This window comes from Heteronotia binoei, chromosome 15, assembly GCF_032191835.1.
Source record: "Heteronotia binoei isolate CCM8104 ecotype False Entrance Well chromosome 15, APGP_CSIRO_Hbin_v1, whole genome shotgun sequence".
NCBI lineage: Eukaryota > Metazoa > Chordata > Lepidosauria > Squamata > Gekkonidae > Heteronotia > Heteronotia binoei.
The window spans coordinates 21,295,055-21,316,175 of record NC_083237.1 but is presented as its reverse complement, the minus strand read 5'-3'; the positions used below and the strand labels follow the sequence as shown (position 1 = coordinate 21,316,175).

Sequence of the window (21,121 nt, the reverse complement as noted above, 5' to 3'; positions counted from 1 at the left end):
GCCGGCGCTTCTGTTGCGAAATCCAGGCAGATTCGCCGGCGTCAGGATGGTCGTGGCGCCAGTAAAACGTGAGTGGGAAAACGGCCTATGACTCTATTATTCTAATCAGGGTGTGAGAGAGGTCTCTACGTGTGGTCAGGTGCAGTATTGTCTTTAGAGTTTTGCGTTTGTTTCGTGGTTGAGCCTGGGCATTAAAAACAAAGCGTGATTAAACACTACCTGAAATGCAGTTTAAAATACAAGAAGAGCCATAAAAATCCTGTTAATTCTTGATCAAGATATGTTTATTTATATCAGAATGGATACACACAGTTTGCATTCCTGTATGCATAGATACCTTTCTGACTGCCACTGGAAAAATCTTTATCTCCTGTTTAGAGGACTATCAAGGGACAGTTGCCAGAACTCTCTATTCTGTTGCATCTGTGGTGTGTTCCTGGCTGTCACAACTCTCTCTCTCACACACACATGCACCTGGAAGTCATGGTGACCTCAGATGACTGACCCCTACTGGGGCCTGGAAGATGTGTAGGGAGATGGCTGAATAAAGCCTGCTCCTGCCTGTTGACTCCTGGTATTCCAAGGAGGTCTCCCATCCAAGTACTTGCCAGAGTTGACCTTGCTTAGCTTCCAAAATCTGATGAGATTGGGCTTGCCTGGGCTATCCAGGTCAGGGCACAACTTTATCTTTTTATTGCATGCATGATATGTTCCTGGTAGTCACAGTGAAGCACCAATCCAGGGATTAATAGTGTCTGGAAGTGGAAGCTCCACTCATTCCAGCAGGGGTGTGGTTTGGTTTTCTGTTTTCTGTTGAAGTTATGAGCTAGATTTCATATTGCGCATTTCAGACAAGTGGGATAAAATTGCCCCTTTGTAAGAAAACAGGATTTTGTAGAATATAATGGTGGTGGAAAATGTCATCAAATTGCAACTGATTTATGGCAACCCTGTTTTCAAGACCAGAGAAAACAGAGGTGGTTTGCCATTGCCTGACTCTGTGGAACAGCCCTAGACTTCCTTGATGGTCTCTTATCTAAGTACTAACCAAGAAAAAACCCGCTTAGCTTCTAAGATCTGATGAATATTGGGCTAGTCAGGATCATCTTAAGAGCTTTTTGGATTCTGTACAAAATTTCAGCTTCATATTAATTACCTTAACAGGTTTTAAGCAAATGACTGAAATCCTGACATCATTATTTGTAATTGGATTGAATTAGGGACTGCTAGATTTCTTGCAGAATTAAAAGATGAGTAAAAGGCTTGGCAAGTTGTAGAGAGAACAGTGGAAAGAATGGGAAACCTTGGGAGGAATATACATCTTTGTTTCATAAACACGGGGCTGGGGGAAAACAATTGAGGGGGATTATAGGGGGATTAAGGACATCTCCTGCCCTCTTCTTTTCTCTCTAGACATCCAGTTTTTAATTATTCTCCAAGGAACTCAAAGCAGTTGATGTTGTCATCCCCCTCTCCTATTTTATACTCATTATAACCCTGAGAGGTGGGTCAGGCTGAGTTACTTACCCAAGGTCACCAATGGACTTCATGTCTGAGTTGGAATTTGAACTCAGGTCTCCCTGGTCCTTGTCTGTCACTCAGACCTCTGCACCATGCTGGCTTTACTGGCCTTTTGTTTCCAATGAGATGACTCTCCATCTTCTCAGGATACAAATGCTGTGCTGTAGCACCCCCAACAGCAAGTCAAAATGACACATCTCTCCACAGTAGCTCACACCAAATTTGTTCTTTTTTTTTGCAATAATATTCATCATCTATTATTAAAAAGTTAGTACAAATACAACACCAAGTTTGTTCATGATCAGGTCTTAAGTTCATGACCTGAAAAATTTGGTTTTGTTCTCCACTAAGTGTTTTATTTTTTAACTCAGAAGCATAGAATCACACAGAGTTGGGAGGGGCCATACAGGCCCTCTATTCAACCCCCTGCTTAGGATCAGCCTAGAGCATTCCTGACAAATGTTTGTCCAGCCACAGTAAGGGGGAGCTCACCACCTCCCTAGATAGCTGATTCCACTGCTGAACAACTCTTACCGTAAAAGCTTTTCCAGCTGGTACCTCCCACCCTTTATTTAAACCCATTATTGCGAGTCCTCTCTTCTGCTACCAACAGGAACAGCTCTCTGCCCTCCTCTAAGTGACCACCCTTCACATACTTCATGTCCACCTTCAACTTCCTCTTCTCCAGACTGCACATTCTTCACAGGGCTCTTCTGATGTTCTCATGAAGGGCTCAGCCATTGTGCTCTGTTGCTGGGTGTCCAGAGGAACTAGTTGGCCACTGTGTGAGACAAGATGCTGGACTAGATATGCAGTCTTTCCTCAGACAGCTTGGTCTCCATGCTCCTGTTCATCCTTGTCACTTTCCTCTGTGCACCCGCTTCATTCCTTCCACATTTTTTTTGAAGTGAGGCCTCCAGAACTGCACACAATACTCCAGGTGCATCCTGACCAGTGCAGGGTACAATAGGGCTGTGACACCTTGCGATTTGGATGCTATTCTGTGTCAATACATCCCAAGATTGGATTAGCCTTTTTTCTGGTCACTACATCACACTGGCTGTTCATATTTAACGCTCCACCCGTACTCCCAAGATCTTGTTCATACACACTGCTACCCAGAAATATATCCCCCATCCAGTACATGTGTTTCTCATTTTCGTTACCCAGATGTAGAACTTGGCAGGTATCCTTGTTAAATTGCATCTTGTTCATATGCACCCACTTTTCCAGCATGGTCAGATTTCATTGATTTCTATCTATCTTCTGGTGTGTTCACTGCTTCTCCCAATTTGGTGTCAACTACAAATTTAATGAGTAGCCCCTCCACACCTTCATCCAGATCATTTATAAAAATATTGAAAAGTACCGGGCCCAGAACCTCTTTCCATTCAGATGAAATGCCATTGGCAACTACGGTTTGAGTACGGTTCTCCAACTAGTTCCTTATCCACCTAACTCTCCTAGAGTCCAGTCCACAGTCCTCCTATTTACCCATCAGAACATCATGGAGAACCCTGTCAAAAGCTTTACTGAAATCCAGGTAAACAACATAATCTTTGTAACAGCTGGCCTGATGAAGAGGTCTGGTGAGCTTCAAAACTTGCATAATGTTTTGCGTCATTTTGATCGGTCCCAATACAAAAGTTTTAAATTGAATTTTTGCTTGTTCTGGATTTCACATAGGCCAATATGGCCAGTTACAAAAATGGCCCTTCTTGATGACTGGCCTGTAGCCAAGAATTTTTCTTTGTGGGAGGCACCAGAGGGGATGTGACATCACTGACTGTCATCACAAAAATAAAATAATAGCTGCATGCACACTCACTCCAATAAAGTCCGGCCAGCTCTCCAGCACCCCTGCCCCCTCACCTCTCCACCCAAAAGGCCAGCTTGCCCAGTAGCGCTGGCAGGACAGCAAGTGAGCTGAGCAGGTGGGTGAGGTGCAGGCAGATTCAGGCACCAATGACTCATGTGACACAATCATGGAATCTGTGTCATATGACTGCTCCATGCAGGTGCACTGCAAAGAGGTCTACCTGCCTGGTCCACCTCACCCACCGGCTCAGCTTGCTCACTGCCCTGGCCTCCTCTAAGGAGGAGCACAAGCTGGCCTTTGGGGAGGGGAGGGGGGATGAAGGGCAGGAGCAAGGAGAGCTGGCCAGACTTTATTGGAGCCATTGAGTGTGGCTGACTTCCAGACAAGCTGGTCTGTTGGGTGGGGGTGTGTTAGGCATGGGGCAGAGAGAATCAGCTGATAGGGAGTTCCCCTAATGTGATGAGGGTGCCAGCTACTATTCTCCCCCCACTGGCTATGGCCTTGCTTGATGACCCTTGGCCTGATCCAACATGGCTTCTCTTATGTTCTTATGTATGTTCTTATTTATCTATCTATCTGTCTGTCTGTCTGTCAGTCATCTATTTATCTATCATTCATCTATCCATCCATCCATCTATCTATCCATTACATTCACAGCTCACTTTCTTCCCACATGGAACACAAGGCAGCTGTGACGGAATTCCCAGCAAATCTCCCATGTAACTACTGACTAAGCTCAGACCTGTTTTAGCTTCAGCAAGGTGCCTGCATCAGATGCCCTCCAACCACAGTCCAGATCCTGACAATGTATTGGGTTCTTCCAGCTTTTAGTGCCATATGTTCTGACTGTCATCACAAAAATAAAATAATAGCTGCATGAGACTACTTTTAATACAGCTCAGTGGATAGGGACCAGTGGTATGTTCTCACATGTAATAACTGCCTTGTCTCTTGGGCAGGCGAAAGACAGCGATGATGAGGAAGAAGTGGTACATGTGGACCGGGACCATTTCATGGATGAATTCTTCGAACAGGTAAAAGGAGAGGATTGAATTTACTCCTGAAAAGCATCCCCAGCCTGTCAGCCAGAAGACTCCCAAGTAGGCTGATTGAGCTGAAGTATGCAAATCAGGTATATTTGCATACTTTTGTGCTGTTTGTTTTGTACAGTGTGTCGCCCACGTGCATTTCCTAGGAATAATTGGTGCCTGAGAAGATATACACATTTGATGTTTGAAATTTCTAAAAAATATCATATGGGGACTGAAATTCAAACTGTCCCCACTACTGAGAAAACATTTTCACGCTTGGGCTCACCCAAACGTTTTTTTTAAAAAAACCCTAAACATATAACCTGTGTCACATTCAGAGGCTCCAGTCACCCCTGCTAATGAAAATGAAAATCATCAGTAAAAACTTCTGCATGCGAACTAAAAATTAGAGAGAGAATTCCTTCTCAAATAGACAAATGAAGCCTTTCTGATTTGAGGAAGAGTATCTGGTCGGATGTGCTCTGTTTTGTAACTGTTGGGCTTATTTTTTTGACACTGACTTAATGTTGTAAGCCATGTTGCGCTCTGTTTGGAATGGCAGGGCAGAAGTGTTTTAATTACTAAAATAAAGAGATATACTGCCTTGAAACAGATAGACTTCATTTAAACCAGGGATGTTAAACATGCGGTTCAGAGGCCGAATCAGGCCCACAGATTGCTCGTATCAGGCCCCTGAGCAGCTGGCTCTTGTCTGCTTCCTTCTCCCTCTCTCTTGCTTTCTTCTGCATCTTAACTTGCTTTGCAGGGCTTGCTCAATTGCACAGGAACTACAGAGCAAAACATTGATTTTCTCCATTGGTTGAATCTCCTCCCCCTCCTAGTCCCCTGGGGAGGGAGGAAAAGAGCCAGAGTTTCCTTTGTCCAATTCCCTGGATCCCAAGGGAGAAATACAAAGAAAGCACCTTTAAGACCAACAAGTGCTAATGTTTTAAGCGTGTTTTAAGTTTTTTAAAAAAATCTTTAGTCATGTTTGTCTGTGTCCTTCAAAAAGTTTATATCTCTGCTACCTAATCTTAAATAAGTACACACATGGCCCGGCCCGACAAGGTCTCATTTATGTCAGATCAGGCCCTCATAACAAATTAGTTCGACTCCCCTGGTTTAAACTATTTACCAAATATATAATTGTCAGACAACAGATGCTGACCAATGGTCACCCAACTTGCTGACTGGACTAGTTGCAACTGAGGAACTGACTAGGAAAAAGCTCTCTAAAAAGGAACCATTTTTGCAAGCTTTTCAAATGACTGGCAATGAAGGGGTCCTAAATACTTCTGACAAACTATTCCAGAGAATGGGAGCGACAAAATACAAAACTGAGTATGAAATTGCCCAGTTGCCAAAAACTGTGTTACCCAAACACAAGTTTCTTGTGAGGACTGTAATTTGTCAATATTATGATATGGGGAGAGATATTCCTTTGTATATATTGATCCAAGGCTGTGAAAGGCTTTAAGAGCCAGCACCTTGAATTGAAGCTGGAAACAATTTTTTTTTTCCAGAGTTGGTGTAATATGACTGTATCAATTCAGTTCAGTTGACAGGTAAGTTGCTACATTTTACAGTAGCTGAAACTGGCATTGTCTCTAAGGGCAGCTCCACAGAGTGCATCGGGGCGGCCAATGGTAGCTCTCCAGATTTTTTTTTTGCCTACAACTCCCATCAGCCCCAGTCATTGGCCATGCTGGCTGGGGCTGATGGGAGTTGTAGGCAAAAAAACATCTGGAGAGCTACCATTGGCCACCCCTGATCTACATAGATGCATGGATCTGTACAGTCAGATCAGCCAAGCCCAGAAGGGATCGCATCTCCATACACAATGGCCACTGGCATAAGTAGTGTTAAAAGGTGGTGATAAAATTGGACAGATTTATGAAGAATGGGTCTCTTTTCAGTTTATTAGGCTTGAAAGCTGAAAGGGACCTTCAGGTTCAGAGGCAGAACCCCTTTGATTATTAAACGCTGGATTGCCATCAGCAGTTGAGGGCTGTCGTCTACTTGGGGGCTTTCTTGTTGCATCTGGCTGGTCATTGTTCAAAACAGGATGCTGAACTGGCTGTGCAGTGTCCTGAACCTCAAGGGCTCTTAGATTCAGCTTTGGCTTTTGTCTGCTCTCCAGTGCTTCCCTTTCCACTTAAAAATCAGACAGTAGGTGATTGGGACAGACTCAAGTTTAAAGACTAGGTCTGCAACCATTGCACATCACTGAGTTTCAAGGGGGAGGGAATTTTGAGACGTAGAGAGCTCTGAATTGAACATTGCCTCTCTCTTTTTGAGGTGCAGTATCTCAGTTGTGCCCCATAACTGTGAAGTCCTTCCTACCAAATAGCAATGGCTTCTTTATAGAATCTGAATACATGAGAAGAGATTGCTCTGTCCAGCTTCCTATCCACCATATGGAAATTCCAGGGCTTTTTTTTTAGCAGGAACGCACAGGAACACAGTGTCAGCTGGCTTGGCATCGGGGTGTGGCCTGAAATGCAAATGGGTTCCTTCCTGCTGGGCTTTTTCTACATAAAAGTCCTGCGTGAAACAATGGTGACATCAGGGGGTGTGGCCAAATATGCAAATGAGTTCCTGCTGGGCTTTTTATACAAAAAAAGCCCTGGGAAGATCAAGTGGCTCCCAGGAATACAGAAGGTCACCAAGACTTTGTTTACATTCCTTCCCATTCTTTCCTCCCTTTCTTCTCCTGGGGAGGTGCTGTTTTATGATGGATGGTGATGGAGACCTCTGGCTTGAATTAACTCCTACTTGGGCTAAGCTCATTAATATTCAAATGGCATGTATTTAATATACAAAAGCATGTTGTCCACAATGCCATGCAGCCTCTTTAATATGCCAGCATGAGAAACTGTGGGGCAGGTCATTGTGGTGGAGACCACCAACAACTGCAGGATCCATGTCTGTGGGTAGTCATGATCATAAATAACATTTGTGGATGAGGTAACTGCAATACACCCCAGAGAACTGTTATTTCTCTGAAACTGTCTCACAGTATGCCTGTGGTAAATCCCAGATTCAAGCACCTTTGGAATATTCATGGTGATGATACACCTTCTGCAGTTCCACAGAGGTAGAATGTAACTGGAAATCTGGTCTTTGTGGAAGAATGTAACATCTGATGTCAATTTCTGAGATTCTCAGCCCCCTCCCCCCTGAAAAAGTTTCTTGTCTTTTTTATGGTTATGCACTTGGAAAGTTCTGGCATTATGGCATAACCGTGCAACTTATTCCACCTGCCGGACATCTGGTCCAAATTCTCTCCCTCACCCACTTCCTCTCATTTAGCAAATTGCTACTTTCCTGAAAATCCCATGCCTGCCACCCCTTCCCAGCCATCCTCAAATAATCATACAAAGTATACAGTTTCGTGCAAAGTTAGAAAACATGGTTTCATACTCCTTTGATGCCAAGATTTGAATGTTCCTGCTAACTTTTCTGCCAATGTTGGGTTTCCCCTCGAGCAGAAGTGGCTGCCTACAGTATGGCTAGCCTTAGATATGTTTACTTATGAACATTTAGTGTCCCAAGTATACATGATGGTGGGAAACTCTTTTGTTTACACTGGGATGTGTGCTCTAGTCATGTATAAAGCAGAGAATGGGTGTTCTCACTTCTTAGAGCAAAAGTGGCCTATAGGCAGGGTGTGTGTGTTACAGTCATTCCACTTCTGACTTGTCCCTTTTCTGCCTGGGTTCCAATGTCCCTTTCCTCTTTACTGGACTCTAATACTGGAAGTGGGCCTGGCAGAGAGAAAAATAATGGTGCAGGGGTGAATGTGCATGTCTGGTGAGACATTATGGAGAGAAAAACTGGGGAGAGGTCGGCTTTAAAATTCTACAGGCCCCCTTTTCTCCAAAGTCTGGGACTCACCTCCTGCTTTATCTCTTGCCAAGAAAGACCTGAGTTTAAAGAAATGGGTCTGGGTCATAGCCTTAAGTTGCCAAAACCAAATTTGACCCCCCCCACACAAATGTGATCCCATCCCCCAAACATACATGGTTCTGACCACAAAAGGACACATCACGTGAACAAACCTTTAAGTTTTCAGTTTTCCAGCACAGAGAGATGTCCAGGTGAGGGGGATCAATGGAACTTTGGGTCTGCTTTGTGGGATGCTGTCGAAGCAATTGCATGCTGTGTCTAAGCTGGCTGCAGATTTCAGGACCTTGGAGAGAGTCCTCCACTGTTCTAGCCTGAAGGCCCCACATTTCAAAGCTTTTCTGAGCTTTAGTGCCCACTAGTGCTCATGCTGGAAAACTGCAGGCAGCCGACCCTAAAACCCAAGCAAGGATTTCCCAAGATTTGTCTCCCTGAGCATCATTAAAACTACTTTTGTGCTATTTCAAGATTGTTGAGAGCATTAGGCACACACACACCTCAGCTCTGACTCAAAATGGGGAGTTCTAGATGTGTTCTAGCTGCATTAGCTGTTTTGCTCTGGGAAGTTTCTCCCTGCTGAGGAATCCTCAGCTGTGATTTGCTGATGGAAAGACATCAAGTGAATAAATCTAAGGATAGATGGCCGTAGGGGCCCCCCAGTGGAGCCTATGCATGGGGAATGGTCTGTTTTAGACCTACAAGAAACACTTGTGCTTCTTTCCCATCAATGATATTGCTTCTGGCACTCTAGGCAAGTCTTTCCTCCCAGACCGTAGGTAGAAAATTCTGTTGCCAATGGGGAGAGAGCACTGCCAAGGACCTGCAAGTCCTCAAGACATAACACCAATGTTGGCCTCAGAGATGAGGACAGGTATCCCACAACCACCATCTGTTTGCACCCTCCATTCTCAACAACAGCCAGGAGGAGGCTCAGCTCTTCCCCTGACCCTCCAATCTCTCTTCCAGCACTGCAGAAGCTGCTTTGGAAGGCCTTGATGGATTGGCATCCCTTGCCTGAGGCATTGCCCTGTGATGACATCACCAGCTTGCTTAGCGTTTGCTTTAGCCAGCCTCCTGCCGAGGTGCTGCTGCCCTGGGCTTTCACGCAGAATGTTTTGAGAACTGGAACCAGTGTGGGTTCTGGGGCCTTGCTGGAGGTGCACACAGATCTTATAGGGCAGATGGGTTCATTTTTGCAGTAAGATGCTGTCCTTTAGCAAACCAAACCCTGCAGTCTGGCCTTTAGTTCACCCTCTGCTCAGAGCAATGCTAGAAGAAAAGAGTCCACTAGCACCCCTTAAAGACCCACACAATTTCCAGATTATAAGCTTTTGTGAGTTTTTTTTAATGCCACTCAAAGTGCACCACACAAACTCTAAAATGCTGCTTGGGTTATGGGGAAAAGGAGATGGCAGCTTTTAAAAGCTTCCTTGAAAAGAGAATTTTAGCTGCTGTGAACACTCTGAAGGGAAAAGCTGACCCCTCAAATTTTCTCTTGTACTCAATTGTAATTTTCTTGGTGCCTTTCAGGTGAAGGCTGGAAGAGAATCTGGTGGGGATACCTTCAGGTATAGGGTCTATTTCTTGGGGGGGAGGGGGTTGACTAGGTAATCCCAAGGAATCTAAGGCTTTTTGAGACCAAGAGGCTCAGACTCCATGGGACAACAGTGATATTTCAGAGTTCTATCTAATATGTATGGCAACCAGGGCTTTTTTTTGTAGCAGGAACTCCTTTGCTTATTAGGCCACACCCCACTGATGTAGCCAATCCTCCAAGAGTAGGCCCTGTACTAAGAGCCCTGTAAGCTCTTGGAGGATTGACTACAGCAGGGGTGTGTGGCCTAATATGCAAAGGAGTTCCTGCTATAAAACAGCCCTGATGGCAACCAATACAAAGGCACTTTTCTGTGGCTAAGCTATTTACTGTCTTCCAGCCTCAAAATCCTGTGACTCTAAAAGTTCAAGGGCCCTGTCGTGTATTGACTGTGGTGACCTCATTTCACCTTGTGCAGTGGTGGGCATACAAGGCTGCCCTTTGCAGCCTCAGTGTAAGGGGACTGTAACGGGTGCATCTGTGTGTCTTTGCCCAGGTGGAGGAGATCCGTGGCTGCATCGAGAAGCTCTCAGAGGATGTGGAGTTGGTGAAGAAGCAGCACAGTGCCATCTTGGCCGCCCCCAACCCCGATGAGAGTGAGTGGACCCAGCCACCCCATTGGGACATATTCAATGACACCATCTCATTTGCTTGTGCACAGCCCGCATTACCCAGACTCACACATGTATGTGCAGCTGACGTGCATACAGTGCTCTTTCACTAGATCCTGTGGGAAAGTGGAGGCTGCATAGATGAACATTTCCACAGGTTTGTTAATGTCCCCCTGCGCTTGCGCATAGTAAACCATTCTCAATCATGCACAGCCATGTTCACTAGACACCACCATGCCCTGTAGGCAAGTAGGTACATGCACAGATGAACATTCCAAAGCACCTCTTAGGATGACTGTCAAAGACCCCTCCTTCTGCTTACGTTGCAGAGACCAAGCAGGAATTGGAGGACCTCACAGCAGATATAAAGAAGACTGCCAACAAGGTGCGCTCCAAATTGAAAGGTAAGAGCTGGTGTTGGACAGGGTCCTATTGCTCTCAGTAATAATATTTAGTGTTTTCAGCATTCAAAGTACTTCATGAGCCTTGTCAAAGTGACTCTTACCAGAACTGTGTAATGTAGACCACTGTTGTTTTCGTCTCCTGAAATTGAAAGAGATTGCCCAAGACTACCCTGGTGAATTCATGGCTCCCTAATGCTAGATCACAGGGGTATCAAACACAAGGCCCAGGGGACAGAACTGGCCCATCCATGGCTTTTATGAGGCCTGTGAGCGCCTGGCGCAAGGGAGGGAACAGAAGACTGCTCAGGGAGGGGAGTGGGTGGAGCCACTCTGATCGTGGCTTTAGCATGGTGGAACAACCTTGTCTGCAGCAATCAAGCAGCATGGGAGCATCTGCCCAGGGCTGCACCACTGGCTCTCCAGTCCACCCATGTGGGTTTTCCTCTATACCCCCTCCCAACTCATGGAGCCTTGCAGCGAGTTGGCTAAGACGAAGACACTTTGTATCACCAGCAGGACAGGGCATCCAATGAGTTTCCTGCGTAGGAAGATTCACTCTGGACTTTAGGAACTCATCACTACCCTGCGAACAGTTGTGCTGTGAAGCTCTGGTGCAGGGGTGGCTGAACTTGCTTAATGTAAGAACCACGTACAATAAACATCAGATGTTTGAGAGCCGCAAGACATGAACAAATATTACACACATGTCTTTATTAAAACTCTTAATACTTTCTTTGCACAGAAGGATAACATAGATACGCTTGCACTTTACATGCTAGAAAGAGACTTTTTAAAAAGCAAAATCTGGAAATAACTGTCCATAAGACCAGCATAGGGGAAAGTTAAGGAATTCTATTTTGGCAACAGTGGGAGAAGGAACCACACATGTACCATATAAATCACTGACCACCTTTGCACCATTATGCATCTCTCTTTGCCCTGACACCAAGGTTTGTAAATACAACTCCTGCAAGAGCTATGAAACTAAAGGGGAGCCCTGTGCTTATTTAATCTATCCCTCCTTTCTGTGGCTCACTTGGCTCTTGTGTTCTTTTTCTCTGCTACGTGTCTCTGGGTGATCTCAGTGAAGAAGAGCTTGCAAGCCTGCCTTTTTCTGCCTCCTTCCCTATTTCATGCATGGCAGAAATAGTCATCTAGCTATGGGTCAGTGCTCAGAGGCTAACCGAGGCCCTGATGCTAAACATGCTTACTTGAGAGTAAGCCTGTATCGGGTTCCTCTTTGACCTCTGGGAACTGCACAATATGTGTGAAAGAGCTTCACGTGGCTCCTGAGCCGCAGTTTGGCCACCCCTGCTCTGGTGTCTCATCAGAGAAGGCAGTGAAAGATAGACCCCAAGGTTCCGTGTTCTAGTCCCAGCAGCTCCATGCATGCCACATCTCTGATTTTTTCCCCTCATCCCTGCAGCGATTGAGCAGAGTATTGAGCAGGAAGAAGTGCAGAACCGATCCTCAGCTGACCTGCGGATCCGGAAAACACAGGTACCTGGCTTTTCCTTGCCATCTAGACCAGATTCTATTAAGTTCCTCTCCCCACCCCCTTTCTTCATTATCTGTTTGTGAATAATGATGATGATTAGTTTCACTTTGCAAATTTAGATTTCTGGAATTGATATGAACTGCTTATAGATTCTCCTTTGTGAGTTGTGGGAAGTTTGTTCTGAAGGGAGACCAAAAACAAATTCTTTACAGAATGAAACCAGCAGAAAGGAGACTGGTTGAGAGAGGTGGCATCTACTAGAAAGCAAAATTTGTACCACAAACTATGTAGTTATAATGAATCTTTGGGATTCTTTTCCCACAAGACAACCCTCTGTTCTTCTCACCCAGCCAATAATCCCAAGGCTGTAGGGTAAGGCCATAACTGTAGGGTGAGCCCGCCTCAGCGGGGAGGGCAGGGTATAAATTGAATTAAACATAAACATAACTGATTGCTCTCCAACTAGATTATCTCTGTGCCTTTATCTGCCTTCTCCATGCCTGACTGTGTCCCCATCTCTTTGGCAAGCACTCAACTCTCTCCCGCAAGTTTGTGGAAGTGATGACGGAATACAACACAACCCAATCCAAATATCGAGATCGTTGCAAGGACCGTATCCAGAGGCAACTGGAGATAAGTGCGTTCCTTCGCCTTTTGTGATCCACTCAGAAACATTCCCCAGCTTTGTATCCATTAAATTCTTGCTTTCCCTCGTGAGCAGTTCAGAGTCTCTTTTGCTCATCACATTTCATTTGATTATTAGACTCATTGTTTGTATTGATGGAAAGAGAGTTAAAACCAAGCTCAGAAGGAACGCAGCTGCACCACATAACATGCACAGAGTGGTTCACTGCAGAGTGATGAAATCACTTTTGGGGGCTGGACTTGCTGGGCAAAGGGATGCAGTTTCCAAGGGGGCATGAACCTATGCACCACCACAAAGGGGAGGAGAAACCAACACGCACGGACTGATCCTTGTGGAGGCATCTTATTCATTTTTAAAGCAACCATGGTGTCTTACTGGTTGTATTTTTATCCTCCCAAGAAAAGTGTGGCAGTGTTTAGGGTCCTTCATTTTATTCTCACAACAATGCTGTGAACTTTATGGCTGAGTGAAGATCTGAACCCAGACCTCCTCAGTTCCAGTTCAGCATTCTAACTAGGGTTGCCAACTCCAAGGTGGGAAATTGCTGGAGATTTGGGGGATGAAGCTTGAGAAGCGTGGTGAAGGACCTCAGGAGGTATAATAGCATACAGTCAACTTTTCAAAGCAGTCATTTCCTCCAGAGTAGCTGGATCTGGCAGTCTGGAGATCAATTGTAATTTTCAGAGATATCCAGACCCTACCTAGAGGTTGGCAACCCTAATTTTAACAACTATGGCACACTGCCTAACTTACTTTGGTCGCATCTTTGCCTGAAAGTGGAGAGTAGCCATTGGCAGAGAGACTTTAGCAACAAAGTATGCTGCGTGGGATAAAGAGGGTTTGGTGTGTAGTAATGACTCCTTTTCAATGTTGAACAAGGCAAGCAGTAAATGAGCCTCATCTTAGAAGCCTCCTTTCCCACTCCATGCTTGTATTGTTCACTGGTGAAAGCGAGTTTGTTCTCTTCTACAGGATTGGAAACAAGCCGAGTGGAAATACACATGCTTTGTCCTTAAGAGGGCCATGTGTGAATTGGCCCAGTTGGCTGCAGTCTCCTGTTGCCACACTAGGGGCACTACACTGCAAGATGCAGTGATTACCTCATGGCTCTCTCTGATTCCTCTCTTCTTGCAGCTGGCAGAACAACAACCAATGAGGAACTAGAAGACATGCTGGAGAGTGGCAAGTTGGCGATCTTCACTGATGATGTACGTGTCAGCATGGTTGTCCCTCATGTTGTTTGGGGGAGTTGGTTCATGTTGGGGTAGTCATTTATAATCCATCTATAAAATTATTAATTATTGGTTGACAATTTGGTTTGGATTAAGTTCCTGTTTCTTGACCAAGGTTTACGAGGAAGGGAAAAGCAATCCGTGGTGAAATTATATATTAAATCTGGTAGCCAAGCTCAGAAGACTGAGAGGGCTTGACATCTTTGTGGCAAAACAATTAATAAAACAAAGGCTGATAGATGTTCATATGGACAACACACTAAGTACTTTGAGACTAGCTCCCCTTTACAAGCAGCTTGCTCCTTCTTCTTTAACTCTTCCATCTTACCTTACCAATTTACTTAACCCCGAGTACAGGAAAGCATTTACCAAAGTTTGGTTGGATACCTTACATCTGGTGATCATAAGAGGCTGTTGCAATGCGATCCCATATAAAGTATGTGTCTGTATTTGCAATCAGAATTCTATTGAGAATCTAGGCCATGTGATCTTTTACTGCCCAAGATTTGCATTAGAATATGAAAGATATTTTGGGAATTACAATATCCAGGAAGAGCGGATAATGATAGAATATCTATATTACTTGTCGCCAAAAGTAAATGGATAACAATGCAAACTGCAAAGTTTGCTGCATGGTTGATAAAAGGCTTTACCAAAACCATTAAAGCAGCTAGGAGACAAAATCTATGGTCGTTTTCGCACTCACCTCCAGCCGGCGCGACCCCCTTCTTCACCGCGCAGGATCTGCACGGATTTCGCACTAAATGCCGCGGAGCAGCCTTTTGCGCCGGAAATTCCCGGCGCAAAAGCCGCTCAAACGCCAAACTGCTTTTTGGCGATTTACGTTTGAGCGGCTTTTGCAACGGGAGTTTCCGGCGCAAAAGGCTGCTCCGCGGCATTTAGTGCAAAATCCGTGCAGATCCTGCGCGGTGAAGAAGGGGGTCGCGCCGGCTGGAGGTGAGTGCGAAAACGACCTATGTATTTTGTCAACTCTCTGAGCCTGCCTCGGTGGGGAGGGCAGGGTATAAATCAAATTAAACATAAACATAAACAATTGCTTGAATTGATGTTGGTTTTAACTCAAATTTTTTGTGATATTAATGACTATTTATAGAGTTGTAATGTATATTAGAGTTCTTATTGATGTTTTACTGCTGTTGGTATTTTGGTGTTAATTGCTAGGGCTAATGCAATAAAGCTTATGATTGATTGACTGAATCCATCTTGAAGTCAGTGGGGTCATGTTGGGGTAGTTTATAATCCTATGGCTTGAAGCAGTGGGACCAGTAGCAGAGTACTCTGCAAGGAACCAGCCTAGGAGGTCCCTATGGGGCCTAGCTCAGTGATCTTCATGTGGCTGGGCAACCAAGTGTCCCTCTTTGAAATGCTCCTGTGACTCTTCTGAGCACTGTTTCCCAATATGGTACCCAACCCACCCCATGTTTTAGGGAAGTGGGCAAGGCCGCTAGCCCCATAGGACTTGTGGTTGACAGTTCCCGGTATGAAAGAGTCCTTGCCAGAAGGACAGGAAACCTGAGAAGCTCCCTTATGCAAGATATAGAAGTAAATATGGCTCTTTAGGTTGATAGTAATTTTGAATGCAGCTCTCTATAAGTTGCAGAGTATCATGCTTGGATCAAGCTTGGGTGGGTGGAACTGCAGTGGCTAGGGCCATGGGGCGTATTGTGTGTAAAGCCCCATCTCCTGATCATTAGAAAGTCCTTCCTTCTCAATGCCCTTCAGAGACGCCTGTATGTTTTCACAATTTCTCCCACTGACATAGGGGTTCGAAACTTGCTTCTCTTCTAAGTGAAAGCTACAAGTTTCAGGCAGTTGGCTGCCACATTCTATAACTGCCTCAAGTATATGCTGTCTGGTCTTTGATTTTGGATGACCATCCATCACTGTATGCAATTTATTTGTGCAAAGAAGGGGATCTGAGAGTATGGGAGTTTTGGGGGGAGGTTTTGCTTGGTGCAAAATTCTCTCTCCCTTTGTTTATGTCTGTGTCTCTGTCTTTTGCTCAGATCAAAATGGACTCACAGATGACAAAGCAGGCCCTGAATGAGATTGAAACCCGGCACAATGAGATTATCAAACTGGAAACCAGCATCCGGGAGCTGCATGACATGTTTGTGGACATGGCAATGTTGGTGGAGAGCCAGGTACAGATGGCAAAGCCAGCTGATGTCAAGTGGATGGTCTTTCCTTAGGATACTGTAGTCTGCCTTTGGAATCCCAGCAATTCAGTGTACCAGCAAGTGGCTGGGAAGTGGAACCAGACCTATGTCTAGTTCCTCTTTTCTGAAATGAGTGATCCCAGAGCTTCCTGTAACTTACTTTCTGTAAGTTATGGTCTATCAAAGCAGGAAACCCCAGATGTATAACCCCAGTCTGAAGCTTTCATTGGTAAAAAGAAAAATATTCTGCTCATGTTCAGAGACACGTGTTTCATGGCTGAGGTATCAGCTCCCTTCCCCTTATGGTCTGAAGCTTAGCCTTGGTGTCCATCTGCTCAAATTATGCATTGGTTGTTCCCTGTTTTTTTGCAGGCCTGTCACCTGATTAAAGAAACTTTTGCGACTCAGTTAACCAACCAATTAACTCTGCATTTGGACTCCCTAAGAGTTCTAAAGAAAGAAATACATTGTCTTTAGATTATATACACATGGGTAGCAGGCAGCAACTTTTTAGAAGAAACTATTGCCTTCCCACCCACCCCCACCCCCCATGCAGTGGGAAGTCTGTTCTAATAGTGTACTTGCCAACTGCAGTTTGTGGTGAGCACTTGAATTAAAAATGATTTTAGTATTAGGGGCATTTTTAGTTGAAATTGATAGAGCCCTAGAGTTTTGTTTTGCTTTGTGCAAAGCTTCATAGCTGCAGGCTTTCACGCGCAGAACAAAGCTGGCATGGCACACAAAATCAGGTCTTAGACTTGAACTGTTGAGGGTCAGTTATAAATCTCTACTTGGTTGTGAAGTTGATGGCCTCAGGGCAGTTATTATCCTCCACCCCTTCCTTGTCTCACTGAGTCATTTGTCAGGGTAAGCCTATGTACACTACGCTGAGTTTCTTAGAAGAAGGGGAGAGGAATGCTTTTCCCAGCCATGTCTGATGAATCCACCTAAACATATCTACTTCTGCCTTTCTAACTCCCTTCTTTCTCCCCTTGCAGGGTGAGATGATTGACCGCATTGAATACAATGTCGAGCACTCTGTGGACTACGTGGAAAGAGCCGTCTCTGACACCAAGAAAGCTGTAAAATACCAGAGCAAGGCTCGGAGGGTAAGTGAATAGGGGCTGGGGCATAGGGGGAGCAGAGAAGGGCAAGAGGTAGTTAGGGTCCACCTTGGGGTAAGAAGACATACAGTTTGGAGCAGAGAAGTGAGAATAGACTGAAAGAGGGTCAGAAAAAGGGATGGAATGAAAACTCTCATGGTTGGAATGTTAAACTCAAGAACCTGGGATGTGATTTGGTGAAGGAGCTAAAAACAAAGCAAGGATGAAGAGAAAGGCCAGTATCCATTGCAGGTAGTGAAGCTGAATCCCTGCCTCTCAGCTTCTTGTCTCTTGTTCAAGCTTTATATGTAGTGTTTCACCCAATCGGGGGTGGTGGTGGTGGTGGTGGAATGCAACCATTCAGGACTCCCTGATTAGGATCTGGTTTCCTTACAGTACTGCAGTGGGAATTTCCAAGACTCAGAAGATCAAAGTCTCAGTCCTAAATGTGCATCCATTTTTTTTAAGCAAAAATGTTGATTGCATTCTGACTTAACAGATGAATATGTGAGGTTCTGGTCTTCTGCATTTTTGGAAATCTGCTGTGTTGACAGGCAGGGAGCCTGGTAAGGGTGATTAATATGCCTCATGATTTTGAACATATGGTGTTGGGCTCTTTGTCCATATGTCTGGCAGCAGCTCTTTAGGACCAGGCTACACTTTACAAAGGTATTGAGTTCTGTCCAGGTGTATTACAAGTACTTTTGAACTGGCATGTGTTGTGAGTTCTGTGCTTGGAACTTAGTTCCCAGATATGTGGGGTCCTGTTTTACGTTGGCACTGCAGTGCATGGAGGGATGGACTTACCGTCCCAACCTGAAACGATCTGGGGATGTCACAATTTGCCCTGTTGGAGAAACTTATGTGTAGTCATCAGTATGTGTTAGTTTCTGTAGCAGAGCAAATAACAGCTTTATGCGGTGCTTTCAGTTTGGGGAAATAACATGAAAAGGAAGGCTTCAGTTCCCTCTCCCCACATTGTGGTGCCAGTCTGAACCAGGCCACCATGCATTTGGAAATGAGTTCTGAACATGGAACTCACAGGGCGTTTTCGCACTCACCTTCAAGTGGTGCGACCACCCTCCTCACGCCGGCGGATCTGCAGGGATTTCGCACCAGAAGCGCCGGCGCACCCAAAAGAGCCGGCGACTTCCGTCGCGAAACCAGCTCAAACGTTTTCCTGCTTCTTGGCGGTTTCCGTTTGAGCTGGTTTCGCGACGGAAGTCGCCGGCTCTTTTGGGTGCGCCGGCGCTTCTGGTGCGAAATCCCTGCAGATCCGCCGGCGTGAGGAGGGTGGTCGCACCACTTGAAGGTCAGTGCGAAAACGCCCACAGTGAATATCTGATGAGAAGTCTTTGCTGTGGACTTGGACAGGACATGAAGACTGTGTAACATGCAGTTAGGCCCTGCTAACGGAGATCCTCCCTATTCTGGAGATGAATTCCGATCTTTTCCATACCCTGCCCTCCATTTCCATTCTGCTTTAACTTGAGACCAATAAGTTTTGCAGAACTGAAGTAGCTAATAAAGACCACAGATAAAGAATCAAATTTAAAATAACATTTTTATGTTAATCCAATCACACCGACTTTTACAATAAGCTTATTAACATGAAATTATCTTTTACAAAGAAACACTTGATTAAAATTTGATTACTGATCTTATTTTATAAATTTAAGAGAAATGTTCATCTTTTCCAACAAAAACGAAATCAGATCTAGATAACTAGTTTCCATTGGTCATCTGTTTTGGGGTTATAATTTCCCCTGACAAACTGTTTCCCTCTCCACTGTTATAATTGAAATATTGCCAAATTTTGTTGGGTAACTGAAGCTATTAAGTAGGGTTAATTCTACAGGTGGAGAAGGAAGTGGGATTTGAAACTGGGTTCCAATCCCAGGATTCTTTGCAGTGGTCCTAGTAGATTCCTATGTTTGGGATTGCAGCTGCACAGGCAAACAATAGGAGTTATTGTCTGAATTTGCTTCTTAGGCAAATATCCAGGTTCCCTCTGCCCCACGAACTGATGCTTTGCAGGAACAAGTTCTTGATGAGCAGACTGAATTATTTCTCCATTCATGCCTTTATTTGACTAGCACTTTTCAATGTATATGTAGCCTTATAGAATAACATAGGCAAAAAACAGACAGGCTGCTGCCTCCAAGCAGTTTACAGTGTAGACTAGACTGGGTTGCAGTTAAGAATGAGTGTTAAAGAGATAAACCAAAAGCTGTCTGGGAAAGATGTCATTTGAGGAGGGGTGGGAAAGAAGCAAGATAGAGGAGGAGAGAGGGCCTCAGAAGGCAGCGAGCAGTGGCACGAAAGCCTTCCTTCATTCCTAATCCTGGGTGTTACCTAAACTCCTCCACATGTGCCAGTGAGTCTGCCACCCACAGTTGGCGCCCTTGGGCCTGCCAGCCTTCATTCTCCATATGGCTGCCATTTTGTGCACACATGTACATGGAATGTTTTGATTGGCTGCTACTCAGAAACAAACATGGCAGCCTCCGTGAATTTAAGTCTCCCCGCGTCTTACCCAGCATCCTGTTTACTAACTCTTTTGTCTTTCTTTTCTTCTCTCTCTTTTTTCCTCTTGCTTCGTGGATTTTTTGGGGGGTAATGTAGAAGAAAATTATGATTATAATTTGTTGTGTGGTTCTCGGTATAGTACTGGCCTCCTCCATTGGGGGCACGCTTGGGTTGTAAATTAAAAGCAAAAAAAATTAATAATAATATTATAATAATAATTTAAAAATTGTACATGCAGTGGATATAACAGCACATGTTCCAGCTACCTATAGATAAAAACAACTTTATTGGGTCAGCAAATCTAAGTTTGTTGTTCAGCATCATCTCGTCATCCATTTTACTCATTTGCTGGACGCCTGGGTTCCACCCAGAATTGTAAGAGATTCTGGGCCTCAGTCAGGTGTTTCATAACCGCACTCCCCTCCCCTTCCAACTGCACCATGGTCCAAAACTTGTGATGCCTGCCCCCCCCCCCCCAACAGATTTCCCACTCTTCATATCAGTAGTTTTCCCTGAGGGAAGAAATAGTTCATGGGATTCTTTTTCTGCTTTTCACAGGAGAGGAGGTAGCCATGAATTTAAGCTGTCATCTCAGGTGGGCCATTCTTTAAAATGCTAGGATGTATAGTATAGTAGAAAGGACAAAATACTTCAGTATTAACGTTATGCAATATCTAAGGCTGCAAACTTGCACACAGCTATTTGAACATTATATTTTTGTGCCCAGTGATCGTAAATATACAAGTTGCCTCTGGAAAGGGAAAAAGATATCCCCCCCATAGTGGCAAATACAAAACTTTCCCTTTTCATAGGTGGCAATAGGAAACCCATGTGGGCCCCATCCCTAGGGACTATGAGCATGGGTTTTGATAGATTTTTTTAGGAATCCCATTGTTCATTCTTAGGCACTCAGAAGAACTGAGTAAATGCTCAGGGCACAGTCTGGTCATCTGCCACAACATCCATTCTCCCTGTGCACTGCGCCCTGTGTTGGAATTTCCTCATCACCGCCCACCCCCATTGGCAGCCCCCTGGTGAGCAGAGAGC

General features: G+C 44.8%; 1 protein-coding gene across 2 annotated transcripts in view; it reads left to right on the top strand.

Annotated features, from left to right (window-relative positions):
• Positions 1 to 21,121, top strand: part of STX1B (syntaxin 1B) — a 68,424-nt gene that overhangs the window by 39,829 nt on the left and 7,474 nt on the right. The window contains exons 2-10 of one of the 2 annotated variants that reach the window (XM_060256264.1): positions 4,300 to 4,374; positions 10,368 to 10,467; positions 10,812 to 10,886; positions 12,313 to 12,386; positions 12,913 to 13,021; positions 14,165 to 14,238; positions 16,290 to 16,427; positions 17,441 to 17,551; positions 20,171 to 20,379. In XM_060256264.1, the coding sequence (XP_060112247.1) occupies positions 4,300 to 4,374; positions 10,368 to 10,467; positions 10,812 to 10,886; positions 12,313 to 12,386; positions 12,913 to 13,021; positions 14,165 to 14,238; positions 16,290 to 16,427; positions 17,441 to 17,551; positions 20,171 to 20,251 (837 nt within the window). In that variant the 3' untranslated portion in view covers positions 20,252 to 20,379. Of the gene's footprint in view, positions 1 to 4,299; positions 4,375 to 10,367; positions 10,468 to 10,811; positions 10,887 to 12,312; positions 12,387 to 12,912; positions 13,022 to 14,164; positions 14,239 to 16,289; positions 16,428 to 17,440; positions 17,552 to 20,170; positions 20,380 to 21,121 lie in introns of those variants that run through there. The other variant, XM_060256265.1, reaches the window with a different exon arrangement.